The 21248-nt window shown below is 62.1% G+C and overlaps 1 protein-coding gene across 1 annotated transcript in view; it reads left to right on the top strand.

Moving 5' to 3' along the window:
- The first annotated feature begins 1237 nt into the window (after positions 1-1237).
- Positions 1238-21248, top strand: part of fads6 (fatty acid desaturase 6) — a 61319-nt gene continuing 41308 nt past the window's right edge. The window contains exon 1 of the mRNA XM_085963232.1: positions 1238-1506. Within this exon, the coding sequence (XP_085819358.1) occupies positions 1350-1506 (157 nt within the window). The 5' untranslated portion in view covers positions 1238-1349. The remainder of the gene's footprint in view (positions 1507-21248) is intronic.

The raw sequence follows: 21248 nt of genomic DNA, 5'->3' as shown, positions 1-21248 counted from the left end.
CACTGTACCATGTGACTCATTCCCAGTGACACTGTACCATGTGACTCACTCCCAGTGACACTGTACCATGTGACTCAGTCCCAGTGACACTGTACCATGTGACTCACTCCCAGTGACACTGTACCATGTGACTCAGTCCCAGTGACACTGTACCATGTGACTCACTCCCAGTGACACTGTACCATGTGACTCACCCCCAGTGACACTGTACCATGTGACTCACTCCCAGTGATACTGTACCATGTGACTCACTCCCAGTGACACTGTACCATGTGACTCACCCCCAGTGACACTGTACCATGTGACTCACCCCCAGTGACACGGTACCATGTGACTCACTCCCAGTGACACTGTACCATGTGACTCACTCCCAGTGACACTGTACCATGTGACTCACCCCCAGTGACACTGTTCCATGTGACTCACCCCCAGTGACACTGTACCATGTGACTCACTCCCAGTGACACTGTACCATGTGACTCAGTCCCAGTGACACTGTACCATGTGACTCACTCCCAGTGACACTGTACCATGTGACTCAGTCCCAGTGACACTGTAGAAGGGTGGGGGAGAGTGGAATTATTTTGTAGGTGGTGGATTTACTGCCATGTTCCTACTGAGCCGCCATTCTCCAGTGACATTTTAACCAGCCTGGCGGTGATGATATCACGCAAGGCGGTAAGTGTTGGAATGATTCTTTTGAGGACAGGAGGTACTGCTCCCCCACCCGGGCCCGAATTTCCTATTGGGTCACCGAGCTGGCCAGTATTATACCGTCCTGGGGCGGGCCTCGCAGCAGAACCTCATCAGCAGCTTGGCCCCTGCCCTCCTCAGAGACCAGGCCTCATACAGCGCAGTCGCATGATTGGCCGCTTGCTCCTCCAGTTGCCCACTTGATATGATCGGGGTGAAGGCAGACTGAGCCAAACCTGCCCCCGGGGGGAGGGCAGACTGAGCCAAACCTGCCCCCGGGGGGAGGGGTAACTGAGCCAAACCTGCACCCGGGGGGAGGGGTAACTGAGCCAAACCTGCCCCCGGGGGAGGGGTAACTGAGCCAAACCTGCCCCCGGGGGGAGGGGTAACTGAGCCTAACCTGCCCCCGGGGGGAGGGGTAACTGAGCCAAACCTGCACCCGGGGGGAGGGCAAACTGAGCCAAACATGCACCCAGGGGGAGGGGTAACTGAGCCAAACCTGCCCCCAGGGGGAGGGGTAACTGAGCCTAACCTGCCCCCGGGGGGAGGGGTAACTGAGTCTAACCTGCCAGTCTCCTTCCCCTCCCCCTTTCCCTGCCCCTCCTCCTCCTGCCCTGTTGTGTTACAAAGTTTTTGTCTTATTTGGAACAGTAAGCATGGTGATTTCTGGAGAGGAGCCGTCAGCAGAGGGGGACAGCCAGATGCAGGAGCTGGCAGCCCTGGTTCAGAAAACTACCCGCAGCTGCAGCTGGTGGGAGAGGCACGGGGTAGACTGGGCCCTTCTCATACTGGCACTGAGCTTCGCCCCAGCAGGTCAGTGATTGCAGCCCTCAGAGCGCCGCTGGCTCCGTCTGTCTCTCTGAGTTTGAGGGAGGGAGTGTGTCTGGATGTGTGTCTCTCCATGTCTGTGTGAGTGTGTCTGAGTCTGTGAGTGTGTCTCTGTGTCTGTCTCTACATGTCTGTGTGTGTCGCTACGTGTTTGTGTCTGTGTTTCTATGTGTCTGCGTGTGTCTGTGTCTGTGTCTGTGTGTCTCTGTGTGTCTGTGTCTCTGTGTGTCTCTTTGTGTCTGTGTGTCTCTTTGTGTCTGTGTGTCTCTGTGTGTCTGTGTGTCTCTGTGTGTATATGTTTGTGTGTATATGTCTGTATGTCTGTGTATCTCTCTGTGTCTCTGTGTCTCTGTGTATATATGTCTGTGTGTCTGTGTGTATATGTCTATCTGTCTGTGTGTGTGTGTGTCTGTGTGTGTGTGTCTGTGTGTGTGTGTACATACAGAGATTGGGTGGGGATGAGGTAGCCACAGCGGTGCCCCCATGGTTTAATAGCCGCCAACTCTCAGTGCCTGGGGTCACACAGGAAGACTGGCCCCTGAGGGGAATATCAGAGGGAGTCTCACACCCTTAAATCGCAGTCTTCAGTGAGGGACCGTGTCACTGCAAGATCAGATCAGGGGAGGACTTTACTGCAAGTGAGAGTTCAGTAACATTGAGGACGGACAGTCCAAGATTGAAGGTCAATGAGAAAATTCCAGAACAATTTGGAACTTTGCTCAGGAACAGTAACTGACTGTAGAGAATCCCACGGTTAGTTAATTTAATAACAAAAGCAATTCCTTTAGCTCCTGATCATTTGAACAATCCAGGCACTGAGGAGTCGGGTGTGAGGGGTCGGGTGTGCAGTGCGAGGGGTCGGGTGTGAGGGGTCGGGTGTGCAGTGCGAGGGGTCGGGTGTGAGGGGTCGGGCGTGAGGGGTCGGGTGTGCAGTGTGAGGGGTCGGGTGTGAGGGGTCGGGTGTGAGGGGTCGGGTGTGCAGTGCGAGGGGTCAGGTGTGAGGAGTCGGGTGTGAGGGGTCGGGTGTGCAGTGTGAGGGGTCGGGTGTGAGGGGTCGGGCGTGAGGGGTCGGGTGTGCAGTGTGAGGGGTCGGGTGTGAGGGGTCGGGTGTGCAGTGCGAGGGGTCAGGTGTGAGGAGTCGGGTGTGAGGGGTCGGGTGTGCAGTGTGAGGGGTCGGGTGTGAGGGGTCGGGTGTGCAGTGTCAGGGGTCGGGTGTCAGGGGTCGGGTGTGAGGAGTAGGGAGTGCAGTGTGAGGGGTCGGGTGTGAAGGGTCGGTGAGCATAGTGAGGGGGTGGGGAGCACAGTGAGGGGGTGGGGAGCACAGTGAGGGGGTGGGGAGCACAGTGAGGGGGTGGGGAGCACAGTGAGGGGGTGGGGAGCACAGTGAGGGGGTGGGGAGCACAGTGAGGGGTTGGGGAGCATAGTGAGGGGGTGGGGAGCAAAGTGAGAGGGTGGGAGCACAGTGAGAGGGTGGGGAGCACAGTGAGGGAGTGGGGAGCACAGTGAGAGGGTGGGGAGCACAGTGAGGGAGTGGGGAGCACAGTGAGAGGGTGGGGAGCAAAGTGAGAGGGTGGGGAGCACAGTGAGGGGGTGGGGAGCACAGTGAGGGGGTGGGGAGGACAGTGGGAGGGTGGGGAGCACAGTGAGGGAGTGGGGAGCACAGTGAGAGGGTGGGGAGCACAGTGAGGGAGTGGGGAGCACAGTGAGAGGGCAGGGAGCAAAGTGAGAGGGTGGGGAGCACAGTGAGGGGGTGGGGAGCACAGTGAGGGGGTGGGGAGCACAGTGAGGGGGTGGGGAGCACAGTGAGGGAGTGGGGAGCACAGTGACGGGGTGGGGAGCAAAGTGAGAGGGTGGGGAGCACAGTGAGGGGGTGGGGAGCACAGTGAGAGGGTGGGGAGCACAGTGAGGGGGTGGGGAGGACAGTGAGGGGGTGGGGAGAACAGTGAGGGGGTGGGGAGCACAGGGAGGGTGTGTGGAGCACAGTGAGGGGGTGGGGAGCACAGTGAGGGGGTGGGGAGCACAGTGCGGGGGTGGAGAGCACAGTGCGGGGGTGGAGAGCACAGTGTGGGGAGCACAGTGAGAGGGTGGGGAGCAAAGTGAGGGGGTGGGGAGCACAGTGAGGGGGTGGGGAGCACCGTGAGGGGGTGGAGAGCACAGTGAGGTGGTGGGGCACACAGTGAGACGGTGGGGAGCACAGTGAGGGGGTGCGGAGCACAGTCAGGGAGTGGGGAGGACAGTCAGGGGGCGGGGAGCACAGTGAGGGGGTGGGGAGCAGAGTGAGGGGGTGGGGAGCAGAGTGAGGGGGTGGGGAGCAGAGTGAGGGGGTGGGGAGCACAGTGAGGGGGTGGGGAGCACAGTGAGGGGGTGGGGAGCACAGTGAGGGGGTGGGGAGCACAGTGAGGGGGTGGGGAGCACAGTGAGGGGGTGGGGAGCAAAGTGAGAGGGTGGGAGCACAGTGAGAGGATGGGGAGCACAGTGAGGGAGTGGGGAGCACAGTGTGGAGCACAGTGAGATGGTGTGGAGCACAGTGAGGGGGTGGGGAGCACAGTGTGGTGGGTGGGGAGGACAGTGAGGGGGTGGGGAGCACCGTGAGGGGGTGGGGAGCACAGTGAGAGGGTGTGGAGCACAGTGAGGGGGTGGGGAGCACAGTGTGGTGGGTGGGGAGGACAGTGAGGGGGTGGGGAGCACCGTGAGGGGGTGGGGAGCACAGTGAGGGGGTGGGGAGCACCGTGAGGGGGTGGGGAGCACAGTGAGAGGGTGGGGAGCACAGTGAGGGGGTGGGGAGCACAGTGAGAGGGTGGGGAGCACAGTGAGGGGGTAGGGAGCACAGTGAGGGGGTGGGGAGCACAGTGAGGGGGTGTGGAGCACAGTGAGGGGGTGTGGAGCACAGTGAGAGGGTGGGGAGCAAAGTGAGGGGGTGGGGAGCACAGTGAGGGGGTGGGGAGCACAGTGAGGGGGTGGGGAGCACAGTGAGGGGGTGGGGAGCACAGTGAGGGGGTGTGGAGCACAGTGAGGGGGTGTGGAGCACAGTGAGGGAGTGGGGAGCACAGTGAGGAGGTGGGGAGGACAGTGAGGGAGTGGGGAGCACAGTGAGGGGGTGGGGAGCACAGTGAGGGGGTGTGGAGCACAGTGAGGGGGTGTGGAGCACAGTGAGGGGGTGGGGAGCGGAGTGAGGGGTTGGGGAGCACAGAGGGGATGGGGAGCGGAGTGAGGGGGTGGGGCGCACAGTGAGGGGGTGGGGAGCACAGTGAGGGGGTGGGGAGCGGAGTGAGGGGGTGGGGAGCACAGTAAGGGGGTGTGGAGCACAGTGAGGGGGTGGGGAGCACAGTGGGGGGGTGGGGAGCGGAGTGAGGGGGTGGGGAGCACAGTGAGGGTGTGTGGAGCACAGTGAGGGGGTGTGGAGCACAGTGAGGGGGTGGGGAGCACAGTGAGGGGGTGGGGAGCACAGTGAGGGGGTGGGGAGCGGAGTGAGGGGGTGGGGAGCACAGTGAGGGGGTGGGGAGCACAGTGAGGGGGTGGGGAGCACAGTGAGGGGGTGGGGAGCACAGTGAGGGGGTGGGGAGCGGAGTGAGGGGGTGGGGCGCACAGTGAGGGGGTGGGGAGCACAGTGAGAGGGTGGGGAGCACAGTGAGGGGGTGGGGAGCACAGTGAGGGGTTGGGGAGCGGAGTGAGGGGTGGGGAGCACAGTGAGGGGGTGGGGAGCGGAGTGATGGGTTGGGGAGCACAGTGAGGGGGTGGGGAGGACAGTGAGGGGGTGGGGAGCGGAGTGAGGGGGTGGGGAGCACAGTGAGGGGGTGTGGAGCACAGTGAGGGGGTGTGGAGCACAGTGAGGGGGTGTGGAGCACAGTGAGGGGGTGGGGAGCACAGTGAGGGGGTGGGGAGCACAGTGGGGGTGGGGAGCGGAGTGAGGGGGTGGGGCGCACAGTGAGGGGGTGGGGAGCACAGTGAGAGGGTGGGGAGCACAGTGAGGGGGTGGGGAGCACAGTGAGGGGTTGGGGAGCGGAGTGAGGGGTGGGGAGCACAGTGAGGGGGTGGGGAGCGGAGTGAGGGGGTGGGGAGCACAGTGAGGGGGTGGGGAGGACAGTGAGGGGGTGGGGAGCGGAGTGAGGGGGTGGGGCGCACAGTGAGGGGGTGGAGTCCTTGGCTGAGAGATACTGGTGTTTGGAGAGGATCTCTAGCCAATGATATCGATACCCACAGAGGAGCCATGTCAGTGCCGTCAGAGACTAGCCGGCCTGGAGTGTAATTGAGACAGGTTGTGTTTTCATCAACTTAATAGAAAAGAAAGACAAACTTGCATTTCTATAGCGTCTTTCACGTCCTCAGGACGTCCCAAAGCGCTTTACAGCCAATGAAATACATTTTGTAATGTAGGAAGCGCGCCAGCCCATTGCGCACAGCAAGATCCAACAAACATCAATGTGATCAGGACCAGGAAACCTCTGTTAGTGATGTTGATTGAGGAATCAATATTTGTCCCAGGACACTGGGGGTAACTCCCCTGCTCCTCTTCGAAGTAATGCCAAGAGATCTTCTACGTCCAACTGAGAGCGAAGACGAGGTTTCGGTTTAACATCTCATCCGAAAGACGGCACCTCCCACAGTGCAGCACTCCCTCAGCACTGCACTGGGAGGGTCAGCCTGGGTTTTTGTGTTCAAATCTCGGGAGTTGGACTTGAACCCACGAGCTTCTAACTCTCGAGGCGAGAGTGCCACCCACTGAGCCACGGCTCACACAGCTAATACGTTCCAAGGTGCTTCACCGAGCCAGAGAAGGAGGGATTAGGAGGGATAACTAATAGCTTGACCATAAAGGTGAGTTAAAGGAGGAGAGAGAGGTGAAGAGACGTGGGAGGTTTAAGGAGGGAATTCCAGAGCTTAGAGCCTGAAAGCACAGTCGCCAATTGTGGGGCAGAGCTAGTGGGGGATTCACGAGAGGCCGGAGTTGGAGGGACACAGAGGTCTCAGAGGGTTGTAGGGATGGAGGTGGTCACAGCGATAGGGAGGAGTGAGGCCACGGAGGGATTTGAACACAAGCATTTGAGCCAATGTAGATCAGCATGGACCCAGGTGATGGGCGAACGGGTCTGGGTGTGAGTTAGGACACGGGGCAGTGAGCACAGGGGGTGATGGGTGAACGGGACTGGGTGTGAGTTAGGACACGGGGCAGTGAGCACAGGGGGTGATGGGTGAACGGGACTGGGTGCGAGTTAGGACACGGGGCAGTGAGCACAGGGGGTGATGGGTGAACGGGACTGGGTGTGAGTTAGGACATGGGGCAGTGAGCACAGGGGGTGATGAGCGAACAGGACTGGGTGTGAGTTAGGACACGGGGCAGTGAGCACAGGGGGTGATGGGCGAACGGGACTGGGTGTGAGTTAGGACAGGGGGCAGTGAGCACAGGGGGAGATGGGTGAACGGGACTGGGTGTGAGTTAGGACACGGGGCAGTGAGCACAGGGGGTGATGGGTGAACGGGACTGGGTGAGAGTTAGGACACGGGGCAGTGAGCACAGGGGGTGATGGGCGAACGGGACTGGGTGTGAGTTAGGACACGGGGCAGTGAGCACAGGGGGTGATGGGCGAACGGGACTGGGTGTGAGTTAGGACACGGGGCAGTGAGCACAGGGGGTGATGGGTGAACGGGACTGGGTGTGAGTTAGGACACGGGGCAGTGGGCACAGGGGGTGATGGGTGAACGGGACTGGGTGTGAGTTAGGACACGGGGCAGTGAGCACGGGGGTGATGGGCGAACGGGACTGGGTGCGAGTTAGGACACGGGGCAGTGAGCACAGGGGGTGATGGGTGAACGGGACTGGGTGTGAGTTAGGACACGGGGCAGTGAGCACAGGGGGTGATGGGTGAACCGGACTGGGTGTGAGTTAGGACACGGGGCAGTGAGCACAGGGGGTGATGGGCGAACGGGACTGGGTGTGAGTTAGGACACGGGGCAGTGAGCACAGGGGGTGATGGGTGAACGGGACTGGGTGCGAGTTAGGACACGGGGCAGTGAGCACAGGGGGTGATGGGGGAACGGGACTGGGTGTGAGTTAGGACACGGGGCAGTGAGCACAGGGGGTGATGGGCGAACGGGACTGGGTGTGAGTTAGGACACGGGGCAGTGAGCACAGGGGGTGATGGGCGAACGGGACTGGGTGTGAGTTAGGACACTGGGCAGTTAGCAAGGGGTGATGAGTGAACGGGACTGGGTGTGAGTTAGGACACGGGGCAGTGAGCACGGGGGGTGATGGGCGAACGGGACTGGGTGTGAGTTAGGACACGGGGCAGTGAGCACAGGTGGTGATGGGTGAACGGGACTGGGTGTGAGTTAGGACACGGGGCAGTGAGCACAGTGGGTGATGGGCGAACAGGATTGGGTGTGAGTAAGGACACGGGGCAGTGAGCACAGGGGGTGATGGGTGAACGGGACTGGGTGTGAGTTAGGACACGGGGCAGTGAGCACAGGGGGTGATGGGTGAACGGGACTGGGTGCGAGTTAGGACACGGCGCAGTGAGCACATGGGGTGATGGGCGAACGGGACTTGGTGCGAGTTAGGACACGGGGCAGTGAGCACAGGGGGTGATGGGCGAACGGGACTGGGTGTGAGTTAGGACACGGGGCAGTGAGCACAGGGGGTGATGGGCGAACGGGACTTGGTGCGAGTTAGGACACGGGGCAGTGAGCACAGGGGGTGATGGGCGAACGGGACTGGGTGTGAGTTAGGACACGGGGCAGTGAGCACAGGGGGTGATGGGCGAACGGGACTTGGTGCGAGTTAGGACACGGGGCAGTGAGCACGGGGTGATGAGTGAAAGGGACTGGGTGTGAGTTAGGACACGGGGCAGTGAGCACGGGGGGTGATGGGTGAACGGGACTGGGTGTGAGTTAGGACACTGGGCAGTTAGCAAGGGGTGATGAGTGAACGGGACTGGGTGTGAGTTAGGACACGGGGCAGTGAGCACGGGGGGTGATGGGCGAACGGGACTGGGTGTGAGTTAGGACACGGGGCAGTGAGCACGGGGGGTGATGGGCGAACGGGACTGGGTGTGAGTTAGGACACGGAGCAGTGAGCACAGGGGGTGATGGGCGAACGGGACTGGGTGTGAGTTAGGACACGGGGCAGTGAGCACATGGGGTGATGGGCGAACGGGACTGGGTGTGAGTTAGGACACGGGGCAGTGAGCACAGGGGGTGATGGGGGAAAGGGACTGGGTGTGAGTTAGGACACGGGGCAGTGAGCACAGGGGGTGATGGGCGAACGGGACTTGGTGCGAGTTAGGACACGGGGCAGTGAGCACAGGGGGTGATGGGTGAACGGGACTGGGTGTGAGTTAGGACACGGGGCAGTGAGCACAGGGGGTGATGAGCGAACAGGACTGGGTGTGAGTTAGGACACGGGGCAGTGAGCACAGGGGGTGATGGGCGAACGGGACTGGGTGCGAGTTAGGACAGGGGGCAGTGAGCACAGGGGTGATGGGTGAACGGGACTGGGTGTGAGTTAGGACACGGGGCAGTGAGCACAGGGGGTGATGGGTGAACGGGACTGGGTGAGAGTTAGGACACGGGGCAGTGAGCACAGGGGGTGATGGGCGAACGGGACTGGGTGTGAGTTCGGACACGGGGCAGTGAGCACAGGGGGTGATGGGTGAACGGGACTGGGTGCGAGTTAGGACACGGGGCAGTGAGCACAGGGGGTGATGGGCGAACGGGACTGGGTGTGAGTTCGGACACGGGGCAGTGAGCACAGGGGGTGATGGGTGAACGGGACTGGGTGTGAGTTAGGACACGGGGCAATGAGCACGGGGGTGATGGGCGAACGGGACTGGGTGTGAGTTAAGACACGGGGCAGTGAGCACAGGGGGTGATGGGCGAACGGGACTGGGAGAGTTAGGACACGGGGCAGTGAGCACAGGGGGTGATGGGTGAACGGGACTGGGTGCGAGTTAGGACACGGGGCAGTGAGCACAGGGGGTGATGGGCGAACGGGACTGGGTGTGAGTTAGGACACGGGGCAGTGAGCACAGGGGGTGATGGGCGAACGGGACTGGGTGTGAGTTAGGACACGGGGCAGTGAGCACAGGGGGTGATGGGTGAACGGGACTTGGTGCGAGTTAGGAAACGGGGCAGTGAGCACGGTGGGTGATGGGTGAACGGGACTGGGTGCGAGTTAGGACACGGGGCAGTGCGCACAGGGGGTGATGGGTGAACGGGACAGTGTGTGAGTTAGGACACGGGGCAGTGAGCACAGGAGGTGATGGGTGAACGGGGCTTGGTGCGAGATAGGACACGGGGCAGTGAGCACAGGGGGTGATGGGTGAACGGGACTGGGTGTGAGTTAGGACACGGGGCAGTGAGCACAGTGGGTAATGGGCGAATGGGACTGGGTGTGAGTTAGGACACGGGGCAGTGAGCACAGGGGGTGATGGGGGAACGGGACTGGGAGAGTTAGGACACGGGGCAGTGAGCACAGTGGGTGATGGGTGAACGGGACTGGGTGTGAGTTAGGACACGGGGCAGTGAGCACAGGGGGTGATGGGTGAATGGGACTGGGTGTGAGTTAGGACACGGGGCAGTGAGCACAGGGGGTGATGGGCAAACGGGACTGGGTGTGAGTTAGGACACGGGGCAGTGAGCACAGGGGGTGATGGGCGAACGGGACTTGGTGCGAGTTAGGACACGGGGCAGTGAGCACAGGGGGTGATGGGTGAACGGGACTGGGTGCGAGTTAGGACACGGGGCAGTGAGCACAGGGGGAGATGGGTGAACGGGACTGGGTGTGAGTTAGGACACGGGGCAGTGAGCACAGGGGGTGATGGGTGAACGGGACTGGGTGCGAGTTAGGACACGGGGCAGTGAGCACAGGGGGAGATGGGTGAACGGGACTGGGTGCGAGTTAGGACACGGGGCAGAGAGCACAGGGGGAGATGGGTGAACGGGACTGGGTGTGAGTTTGGACACGGGGCAGTGAGCACAGGGGGTGATGGGCGAACGGGACTGGGTGCGAGTTAGGACACGGGGCAGTGAGCACAGGGGGTGATGGGTGAACCGGACTGGGTGTGAGATAGGACACGGGGCAGTGAGCACAGGGGGTGATGGGCGAACGGGACTGGGTGCGAGTTAGGACACGGGGCAGTGAGCACAGGGGGTGATGGGTGAACGGGACTGGGTGCGAGTTAGGACACGGGGCAATGAGCACAGGGGGTGATGGGTGAACGGGACTGGGTGTGAGTTAGGACACGGGGCAGTGAGCACAGGGGGTGATGGGCGAACGGGACTGGGTGTGTGTTAGGACACGGGGCAGTGAGCACAGGGGGTGATGGGCGAACGGGACTGGGTGTGAGTTAGGACACGGGTCAGTGAGCAAGGGGTGATGAGTGAACGGGACTGGGTGTGAGTTAGCACACGGGGCAGTGAGCACGGGGGGTGATGGGCGAACGGGACTGGGTGTGAGTTAGGACACGGGGCAGTGAGCACAGGTGGTGATGGGTGAACGGGACTGGGTGTGAGTTAGGACACGGGGCAGTGAGCACAGTGGGTGATGGGCGAACAGGATTGGGTGTGAGTAAGGACACGGGGCAGTGAGCACAGGGGGTGATGGGTGAACGGGACTGGGTGTGAGTTAGGACACGGGGCAGTGAGCACAGGGGGTGATGGGTGAACGGTACTGGGTGCGAGTTAGGACACGGGGCAGTGAGCACAGGGGGTGATGGGCGAACGGGACTGGGTGTGAGTTAGGACACGGGGCAGTGAGCACAGGGGGTGATGGGCGAACGGGACGTGGTGCGAGTTAGGACACGGGGCAGTGAGCACGGGGTGATGAGTGAAAGGGAGTGGGTGTGAGTTAGGACACGGGGCAGTGAGCACGGGGGGTGATGGGCGAACGGGACTGGGTGTGAGTTAGGACACGGGGCAGTGAGCACAGGGGGTGATGGGCGAAAGGGACTGGGTGTGAGTTAGGACACGGGGCAGTGAGCACAGGGGGTGATGGGCGAACGGGACTTGGTGCGAGTTAGGACACGGGGCAGTGAGCACAGGGGGTGATGGGCGAACGGGGCTGAGTGTGAGTTGGGACACGGGGCAGTGAGCACGGGGTGATGAGTGAAAGGGACTGGGTGTCAGTTAGGACACGGAGCAGTGAGCACGGGGGGTGATGGGTGAACGGGACTGGGTGTGAGTTTGGACACGGGGCAGTGAGCACAGGTGGTGATGGGTGAACGGGACTGGGTGTGAGTTAGGACATGGGGCAGTGAGCACAGGGGGTGATGGGTGAGCGGGACTGGGTGTGAGTTAGGACACGGGGCAGTGAGCACAGTGGTTGATGGGCGAACGGGACTGGGTGTGAGTTAAGACACGGGGCAGTGAGCACAGGGGGTGATGGGTGAACGGGACTTGGTGCGAGTTAGGACACGGGGCAGTGAGCACAGGTGGTGATGGGTGAACGGGACTGGGTGTGAGTTAGGACACGGGGCAGTGAGCACAGGGGGTGATGGGCGAACGGGACTGGGTGTGAGTTAGGACACGGAGCAGTGAGCAAAGGGGGTGATGGGTGAACAGGACTGGGTGTGAGTTAGGACACGGGGCAGTGAGCACGGGGGGTGATGGGTGAACGGGACTGGGTGCGAGTTAGGACACGGGGCAGTGAGCACAGGGGGTGATGGGTGAACGGGACAGTGTGTGAGTTAGGACACGGGGCAGTGAGCACAGGAGGTGATGGGTGAACGGGGCTTGGTGCGAGATAGGACACGGGGCAGTGAGCACAGGGGGTGATGGGTGAACGGGACTGGGTGTGAGTTAGGACAAGGGGCAGTGAGCACAGGGGGTAATGGGCGAACGGGACTGGGTGTGAGTTAGGACACGGGGCAGTGAGCACAGGGGGTGATGGGGGAACGGGACTGGGAGAGTTAGGACACGGGGCAGTGAGCACAGTGGGTGAAAGGTGAACGGGACTGGGGGTGAGTTAGGACACGGGGCAGTGAGCACAGGGGGTGATGGGTGAACGGGACTGGGTGTGAGTTAGGACACGGGGCAGTGAGCACAGGGGGTGATGGGTGAACGGGACTGGGCGCTAGTTAGGACACGGGGCAGTGAGCACAGCGGGTGATGGGTGAACGGGACTGGGTGTGAGTTAGGACACGGGGCAGTGAGCACAGCGGGTGATGGGTGAACGGGACTGGGTGTGAGTTAGGACACGGGGCAGTGAGCACAGGGGGTGATGGGCGAACGGGACTGGGTGTGAGTTAGGATACGGGGCAGTGAGCACAGGGGGTGATGGGCGAACGGGACTGGGTGTGATTTAGAACACGGGGCAGTGAGCACAGGGGGTGATGGGTGAATGGGACTGGGTGTGAGTTAGGACACGGGGCAGTGAGCACAGGGGGAGATGGGCAAACGGGACTGGGTGTGAGTTAGGACACGGGGCAGTGAGCACAGGGGGTGATGGGTGAACGGGACTGGGTGTGAGTTAGGACACGGGGCAGTGAGCACAGGGGGTGATGGGTGAACGGGACTGGGTGTGAGTTACGACACGGGGCAGTGAGCACAGGGGGTGATGGGTGAACGGGACTTGGTGCGAGTTAGGACACGGGGCAGTGAGCACAGGGGGTGATGGGTGAATGGGACTGGGTGTGAGTTAGGACACGGGGCAGTGAGCACAGGGGGAGATGGGCAAACGGGACTGGGTGTGAGTTAGGACACGGGGCAGTGAGCACAGGGGGTGATGGGCGAACGGGACTTGGTGCGAGTCAGGACACGGGGCAGTGAGCACAGGGGGTGATGGGCGAACAGGACTGGGTTTGAGTTAGGACACGGGGCAGTGAGCACGGGGTGATGAGTGAACGGGACTGGGTGTGAGTTAGGACACGGGGCAGTGAGCACGGCGGGTGATGGGTGAACGGGACTGGGTGTGAGTTAGGACACGGGGCAGTGAGCACAGGGGGTGATGGGTGAACGGGACTGGATGCGAGTTAGGACACGGGGCAGTGAGCACAGGGGAAGATGGGTGAACGGGACTGGGTGTGAGTTAGGACACGGGGCAGTGAGCACAGGGGGTGATGGGTGAACGGGACTGGGTGCGAGTTAGGGCACGGGGCAGTGAGCACAGGGGGAGATGGGTGAACGGGACTGGGTGCGAGTTAGGACACGGGGCAGAGAGCACAGGGGGAGATGGGTGAACGGGACTAGGTGTGAGTTAGGACACGGGGCAGTGAGCACAGGGGGTGATGGGTGAACGGGACTGGGTGCGAGTTAGGACACGGGGCAGTGAGCACAGGGGGAGATGGGTGAACGGGACTGGGTGTGAGTTAGGACACGGGGCAGTGAGCACAGGGGGTGATGGGCGAACGGGACTGGGTGAGAGTTAGGACACGGGGTAGTGAGCACAGGGGGTGATGGGCGAACGGGACTGGGTGTGAGTTAGGACACGGGGCAGTGAGCAAAGGGGGTGATGGGCGAACGGGACTGGGTGTGAGTTAGGACACGGGGCAGTGAGCACAGGGGGTGATGGGCGAACGGGACTGGGTGTGAGTTAGGACACGGGGCAGTGAGCACAGGGGGTGATGGGCGAACGGGACTGGGTGTGAGTTAGGACACGGGGCAGTGAGCACAGGGGGTGATGGGCGAACGGGACTGGGTGTGAGTTAGGACACGGGGCAGTGAGCACAGGGGGCGATGGGTGAACGGGACTGGGTGCGAGTTACGACACGGGGCAGTGAGCACAGGGGGTGATTGGTGAACGGGACTGGGTGCGAGTTACGACACGGGGCAGTGAGCACAGGGGGTGATGGGTGAACGGGACTGGGTGCGAGTTAAGACACGGGGCAGTGAGCACAGGGGGTGATGGGTGAATGGGACTGGGTGTGAGTTAGGACACGGGGCAGTGAGCACAGGGGGTGATGGGTGAACGGGACTTGGTGTGAGTTAGGACACGGGGCAGTGAGCACAGGGGGTGATGGGTGAACGGGACTTGGTGTGAGTTAGGACCCGTTGCAGTGAGCACAGGGGGTGATGGGTGAATGGGACTGGGTGTGAGTTAGGACACGGGGCAGTGAGCACAGGGGCTGATGGGTGAACGGGACTTGGTGTGAGTTAGGACACGGGGCAGTGAGCACAGGGGGTGATGGGTGAACGGGACTGGGTGTGAGTTAGGACACGGGGCAGTGAGCACAGGGGGCGATGGGTGAACGGGACTTGGTGTGAGTAAGGACACGGGGCAGTGAGCACAGGGGGTGATGGGGGAACGGGACTTGGTGCGAGTTAGGACACGGGGCAGTGAGCACAGGGGGTGATGGGCGAACGGGACTGGGTGTGAGTTAGGACACGGGGTAGCGAGCACAGGGGGCGATGGGTGAACGGGACTTGGTGCGAGTTAGGACACGGGGCAGTGAGCACAGGGGGGGATGGGTGAACGGGACTGGGTGTGAGTTAGGACACGGGGCAGTGAGCACAGGGGTGATGGGTGAACGGGACTGGGTGCGAGTTAGGACACGGGGCAGTGAGCACAGGAGGTGATGGGTGAACGGGACTGGGTGTGAGTTAGGACCTGGGGCAGTGAGCACAGTGGGTGATGGGCGAACGGGACTGGGTGAGAGTTAGGACACGGGGCAGTGAGCCCAGGGGGTGATGGGCGAACGGGACTGGGTGAGAGTTAGGACACGGGGCAGTGAGCCCTGGGGGTGATGGGTGAACGGGACTGGGTGTGAGTTAGGACACGGGGCACTGAGCACAGGGGGTGATGGGTGAACGGGACTGGGTGTGAGTTAGGACACGGGGCAGTGAGCACAGGGGGTGATGGGTGAATGGGACTGGGTGTGAGTTAGGACACAGGGCAGTGAGCACAAGGGGTGATGGGTGAACGGGACTGGGTGAGAGTTAGGACACACGGCAGTGAGCACAGGGGGTGATGCGTGAACGGGACTGGGTGCGAGATAGGACACGGGGCAGTGAGCACAGGGGGTGATGGGCGAACGGGACTTGGTGCGAGTTAGGACACGGGGCAGTGAGCACAGGGGGTGATGGGTGAACGGGACTGGGTGTGAGTTAGGACACGGGGCAGTGAGCACAGGGGGTGATGGGTGAACGGGACTTGGTGCGAGTTAGGACACGGGGCAGTGAGCACAGGGGGTGATGGGCGAACGGGACTGGGTGTGAGCTAGGACACGGGGCAGTGAGCACAGTGGGTGATGGGTGAACGGGACTGGGTGTGAGTTAGGACACGGGCAGCGAGCACAGGGGGTGATGGGTGAACGGGACTGGGTGTGAGCTAGGACACGGGGCAGTGAGCACAGTGGGTGATGGGTGAACTGGACTGGGTGTGAGTTAGGACACGGGCAGCGAGCACAGGGGGTGATGGGTAAACGGGACTGGGTGTGAGTTAGGACACGGGGCAGTGAGCACAGGGGGTGATGGGTGAACGGGATGAGCTAGGACACGGGGCAGTGAGCACAGGGAGTGATGGGTGAACGGGACTGGGTGTGAGTAAGGACACGGGGCAGCGAGCACAGGGGGTGATGGGCAAACAGGACTGGGTGCGAGTTAGGACACGGGGCAGTGAGCACAGCGGGTGATGGGTGAACGGGACTGGGTGTGAGTTAGGGCACGGGGCAGTGAGCACAGGGGGTGATGGGCGAACGGGACTTGGTGCGAGTTAGGACACGGGGCAGTGAGCACAGAGGGTAATGGGCGAACGGGACTTGGTGCGAGTTAGGACACGGGGCAGTGAGCACGGGGGTGATGGGTGAACGGGACTTTGTGTGTGTTAAGGCACGGGGCAGTGAGCACAGGGGGTGATGGGTGAACGGGACTGGGTGTGAGTTAGGACACGGGGCAGTGAGCACAGGGGGTGATGGGTGAACGGGACTGGGTGTGAGTTAGGACACGGGGCAGTGAGCACAGGGGGTGATAGGTGAACGGGACTGGGTGTGAGTTAGGACACGGGGCAGAGAGCACAGGGGGTGATGGGTGAACAGGACTGGGTGTGAGTTTGGACACGTGGCAGTGAGCACAAGGGGTGATGGGTGAACGGGACTGGGTGTGAGTTAGCACACGGGGCAGTGAGCACAGGGGGTGATGGGTGAACGGGACTGGGTGCGAGTTAGGACACGGGGCAGTGAGCACAGGGGGTGATGGGCGAACGGGACTGGGTGTGAGTTAGGACACGGGGCAGTGAGCACAGGGGGTGATGGGTGAACAGGACTGGGTGTGAGTTAGGACACGGGGCAGTGAGCACAGGGGGTGATGGGTGAACGGGGCTTGGTACGAGTTAGGACACGGGGCAGTGAGCACAGGGGGTAATGGGCGAACGGGACTGGGTGTGAGTTAGGACACGGGGCAGTGAGCACAGGGGGTGATGGGTGAACGGGACTTGGTGCGAGTTAGGACACGGGGCAGTGAGCACAGGGGGTGATGGGCGAACGGGACTGGGTGTGAGTTAGGACACGGGGCAGCGAGCACAGGGGGCGATGGGTGAACGGGACTTGGTGCGAGTTAGGACACGGGGCAGTGAGCACAGGGGGTGATGGGTGAACGGGACTGGGTGCGAGTTAGGACACGGGGCAGTGAGCACAGGGGGTGATGGGTGAACGGGACTGGGTGTGTGTTAAGACACGGGGCAGTGAGCACAGGGGGTGATGGGTGAACGGGACTGGGTGAGAGTTAGGACACGGGGCAGTGAGCATAGGGGGTGATGCGTGAACGGGACTGTGTGCGAGATAGGACACGGGGCAGTGAGCACAGGGGGTGATGGGTGAACGGGACTTGGTGCGAGTTAGGACACGGGGCAGTGAGCACAGGGGGTGATGGGTGAACGGGACTGGGTGTGAGTTAGGACACGGGGCAGTGAGTACAGGGGGTGATGGGTGAACGGGACTGGGTGCGAGTTAGGACACGGGGCAGTGAGCACAGGGGGTGATGGGTGAACAGGACTGGGTGCGAGTTAGGACAAGGGACAGTGAGCACAGGGGGTGATGGGCGAACGGGACTGGGTGTGAGTTAGGACACGGGGCAGTGAGCACAGGGGGTGATGGGTGAACAGGACTGGGTGCGAGTTTGGACACGGGGCAGTGAGCACAGGGGGTGATGGGTGAACGGGACTTGGTACGAGTTAGGACACGGGGCAGTGAGCACAGGGGGTAATGGGCGAACGGGACTGGGTGTGAGTTAGGACACGGGGCAGTGAGCACAGGGGGTGATGGATGAACGGGACTGGGTGCGAGTTAGGACACGGGGCAGTGAGCACAGGAGGTGATGGGTGAACGGGACTGGGTTTGAGTTAGGAGCTGGGGCAGTGAGCACAGTGGGTGATGGGCGAACGGGACTGGGTGAGAGTTAGGACACGGGGCAGTGAGCCCAGGGGGTGATGGGCGAACGGGACTGGGTGAGAGTTAGGACACGGGGCAGTGAGCCCAGGGGGTGATGGGCGAACGGGCCGTGGTGCGAGTTAGGACACGGGGCAGTGAGCACAGGGGGTGATGGGCGAACGGGACTGGGTGTGAGTTTGGAGACAGGGCAGTGAGCACAGGGGGTGATGGGTGAACGGGACTGGGTGCGAGTTAGGACACGGGGCAGTGAGCACAGGGGGGTGATGGGTGAATGGGACTGGGTGTGAGTTCGGACATGGGGCAGTGAGCACAGGGGGTGATGGGTGAACGGGACTGGGTGTGAGCTAGGACACGGTGCAGTGAGCACAGGGCGTGATGGATGAACGGGACTGGGTGTGAGTTAGGACACGGGCCGCGAGCACAGGGAGTGATGGGTAAACGGGAATTGGTGCGAGTTAGGACACGGGGCAGTGAGCACGGGGGTGATGGGTGAACGGGACTGGGTGTGAGTTAGGACACGGGGCAGTGAGCACAGGGGGTGATGGGTGAACAGGACTTGGTGCGAGTTAGGACACGGGGCAGTGAGCACGGGGGTGATGGGTGAACGGGACTGGGTGTGAGTTAGGACACGTGGCAGTGAGCACAGGGAGTGATGGGTGAACGGGACTGGGTGTGAGTTAGGACACGGGGCAGCGAGCACAGGGGGTGATGGGTGAACGGGACTGGGCGCGAGTTAGGACACAGGGCAGTGAGCACAGGGGGTGATGGGCGAACGGGCCTGGGTGCGAGTTAGGACACAGGGCAGTGAGCACAGGGGGTGATGGGCGAACGGGACTGGGTGCGAGTTAGGACACGGGGCAGTGAGCACAGGGGGTGATGGGTGAACGGGACTGGGTGTGAGTTAGGACACGGGGCAGTGAGCACATGGGGTGATGGGTGAACGGGACTGGGTGTGAGTTAGGACACGGTGCAGTGAGCACAGGGGGTAATTGGCGAACGGGACTTGGTGCGAGTTATGACACGGGGCAGTGAGCACGGGGGTGATGGGTGAACGGGACTGGGTGTGAGTTAGGACACGGGGCAGTGAGCACAGGGGGTGATGGGCGAACGGGACTGGGTGAGAGTTAGGACACGGGGCAGTGAGCCGAGGGGGTGATGGGTGAACGGGACTGGGTGTGAGTTAGGACACGGGGCAGTGAGCACAGGGGGTGATGGGCGAACGGGACTGGGTGCGAGTTAGGACACGGGGCAGTGAGCACAGGGTGATGGGTGAAAGGGACTCGGTGTGAGTTAGGACACGGGGCAGTGAGCACAGGGGGTGATGGGTGAACGGGACTGGGTGTGAGCTAGGACACGGGGCAGTGAGCACAGCGAGTGATGGGTGAACGGGACTGGGTGTGAGTTAGGACACGGGGCAGCGAGCACAGGGGGTGATGGGCAAACAGGACTGGGTGCGAGTTAGGACACGGGGCAGAGGGCACAGGGGGTGATGGGTGAACGGGACTGGGTGTGAGTTAGGGCACGGGGCAGTGAGCACAGGGGGTGATGGGCGAACGGGACTTGGTGCGAGTTAGGACACGGGGCAGTGAGCACGGGGGTGATGGGTGAACGGGACTGGGTGTGTGTTGAGGCACGGGGCAGTGAGCACAGGGGGTGATGGGTGAACGGGACTGGGTGTGAGTTAGGACACGGGGCAGTGAGCACAGGGAGTGATGGGTGAACGGGACTGGGTGTGAGTTAGGACACGGGGCAGCGAGCACAGGGGGTGATGGGCAAACAGGACTGGGTGCGAGTTAGGACACGGGGCAGTGAGCACAGGGGGTGATGGGCGAACGGGACTGGGTGAGAGTTAGGACACGGTGCAGTGAGCCCAGGGGGTGATGGGCGAACGGGACTGGGTGTGAGTTAGGACACGGGGCAGTGAGCACAGGGGGTGATGGGTGAACGGGCCTTGGTACGAGTTAGGACACGGGGCAGTGAGCACAGGGGGTAATGGGCGAACGGGACTGGGTGTGAGTTAGGACACGGGGCAGTGAGCACAGGGGGTGATGGGCGAACGGGACTGGGTGAGAGTTAGGACACGGGGCAGTGAGCCCAGGGGGTGATGGGCGAACGGGCCTTGGTGCGAGTTAGGACACGGGGCAGTGAGCACAGGGGGTGATGGGCGAACGGGACTGGGTGTGAGTTAGGACACAGGGCAGTGAGCACAGGGGGTGATGGGTGAACGGGACTGGGTGCGAGTTAGGACACGGGGCAGTGAGCACAGGGAGATGATGGGTGAATGGGACTGGGTGTGAGTTAGGACACGGGGCAGTGAGCACAGGGGGTGATGGGTGAACGGGACTGGGTGTGAGCTAGGACACGGGGCAGTGAGCACAGGGGGTGATGGGTGAACGGGACTGGGTGTGAGTTAGGACACGGGCAGCGAGCACAGGGGGTGAAGGTAAACGGGAATTGGTGCGAGTTAGGACACGGGGCAGTGAACACGGGGGTGATGGATGAACGGGACTGGGTGTGAGTTAGGACACGGGGCAGTGAGCAGAGGGGGTGATGGGTGAACAGGACTTGGTGCGAGTTAGGACAAGGGGCAGTGAGCACGGGGGTGATGGGTGAACGGGACTGGGTGTGAGTTAGGACACGGGGCAGAGAGCACAGGGAGTGATGGGTGAACGGGACTGGGTGTGAGTTAGGACACGGGGCAGCGAGCAGAGGGGGTGATGGGTGAACGGGACTGGGTGCGAGTTAGGACACAGGGCAGTGAGCACAGGGGGTGATGGGCGAACGGGCCTGGGTGCGAGTTAGGACACAGGGCAGTGAGCACAGGGGGTGATGGGCGAACGGGACTGGGTGCGAGTTAGGACACGGGGCAGTGAGCACAGGGGGTGATGGGTGAATGGGACTGGGTGTGAGTTAGGACACGGGGCAGTGAGCACAGGGGGTGATGGGCGAACGGGACTTGGTGCGAGTTAGGACACGGGGCAGTGAGCACAGGGGGGTAATGGGCGAACGGGACTTGGTGCGAGTTAGGACACAGGGCAGTGAGCACAGGGGGTGATGGGTGAACGGGACTTGGTGCGAGTTATGACACGGGGCAGTGAGCACGGGGGTGATGGGTGAACGGGACTGGGTGTGAGTTAGGACACGGGGCAGTGAGCACAGGGGGTGATGGGCGAACGGGACTGGGTGAGAGTTAGGACATGGGGCAGTGAGCCCAGGGGGTGATGGGTGAACGGGACTGGGTGTGAGTTAGGACACGGGGCAGTGAGCACAGGGGGTGATGGGCGAACGGGACTGGGTGCGAGTTAGGACACGGGGCAGTGAGCACAGGGTGATGGGTGAACGGGACTCGGTGTGAGTTAGGACACGGGGCAGTGAGCACAGTGGGTGATGGGTGAACGGGACTGGGTGTGAGTT

The sequence above is a fragment of the Somniosus microcephalus genome, chromosome 21 (genome assembly GCF_052327205.1).
Source record: "Somniosus microcephalus isolate GS21.2 chromosome 21, FLI_Smic_1.0, whole genome shotgun sequence".
Taxonomy (NCBI): domain Eukaryota; kingdom Metazoa; phylum Chordata; class Chondrichthyes; order Squaliformes; family Somniosidae; genus Somniosus; species Somniosus microcephalus.
Note: the sequence above shows the minus strand (reverse complement) of the source record. Positions and strands in the feature narration are given on the sequence as shown.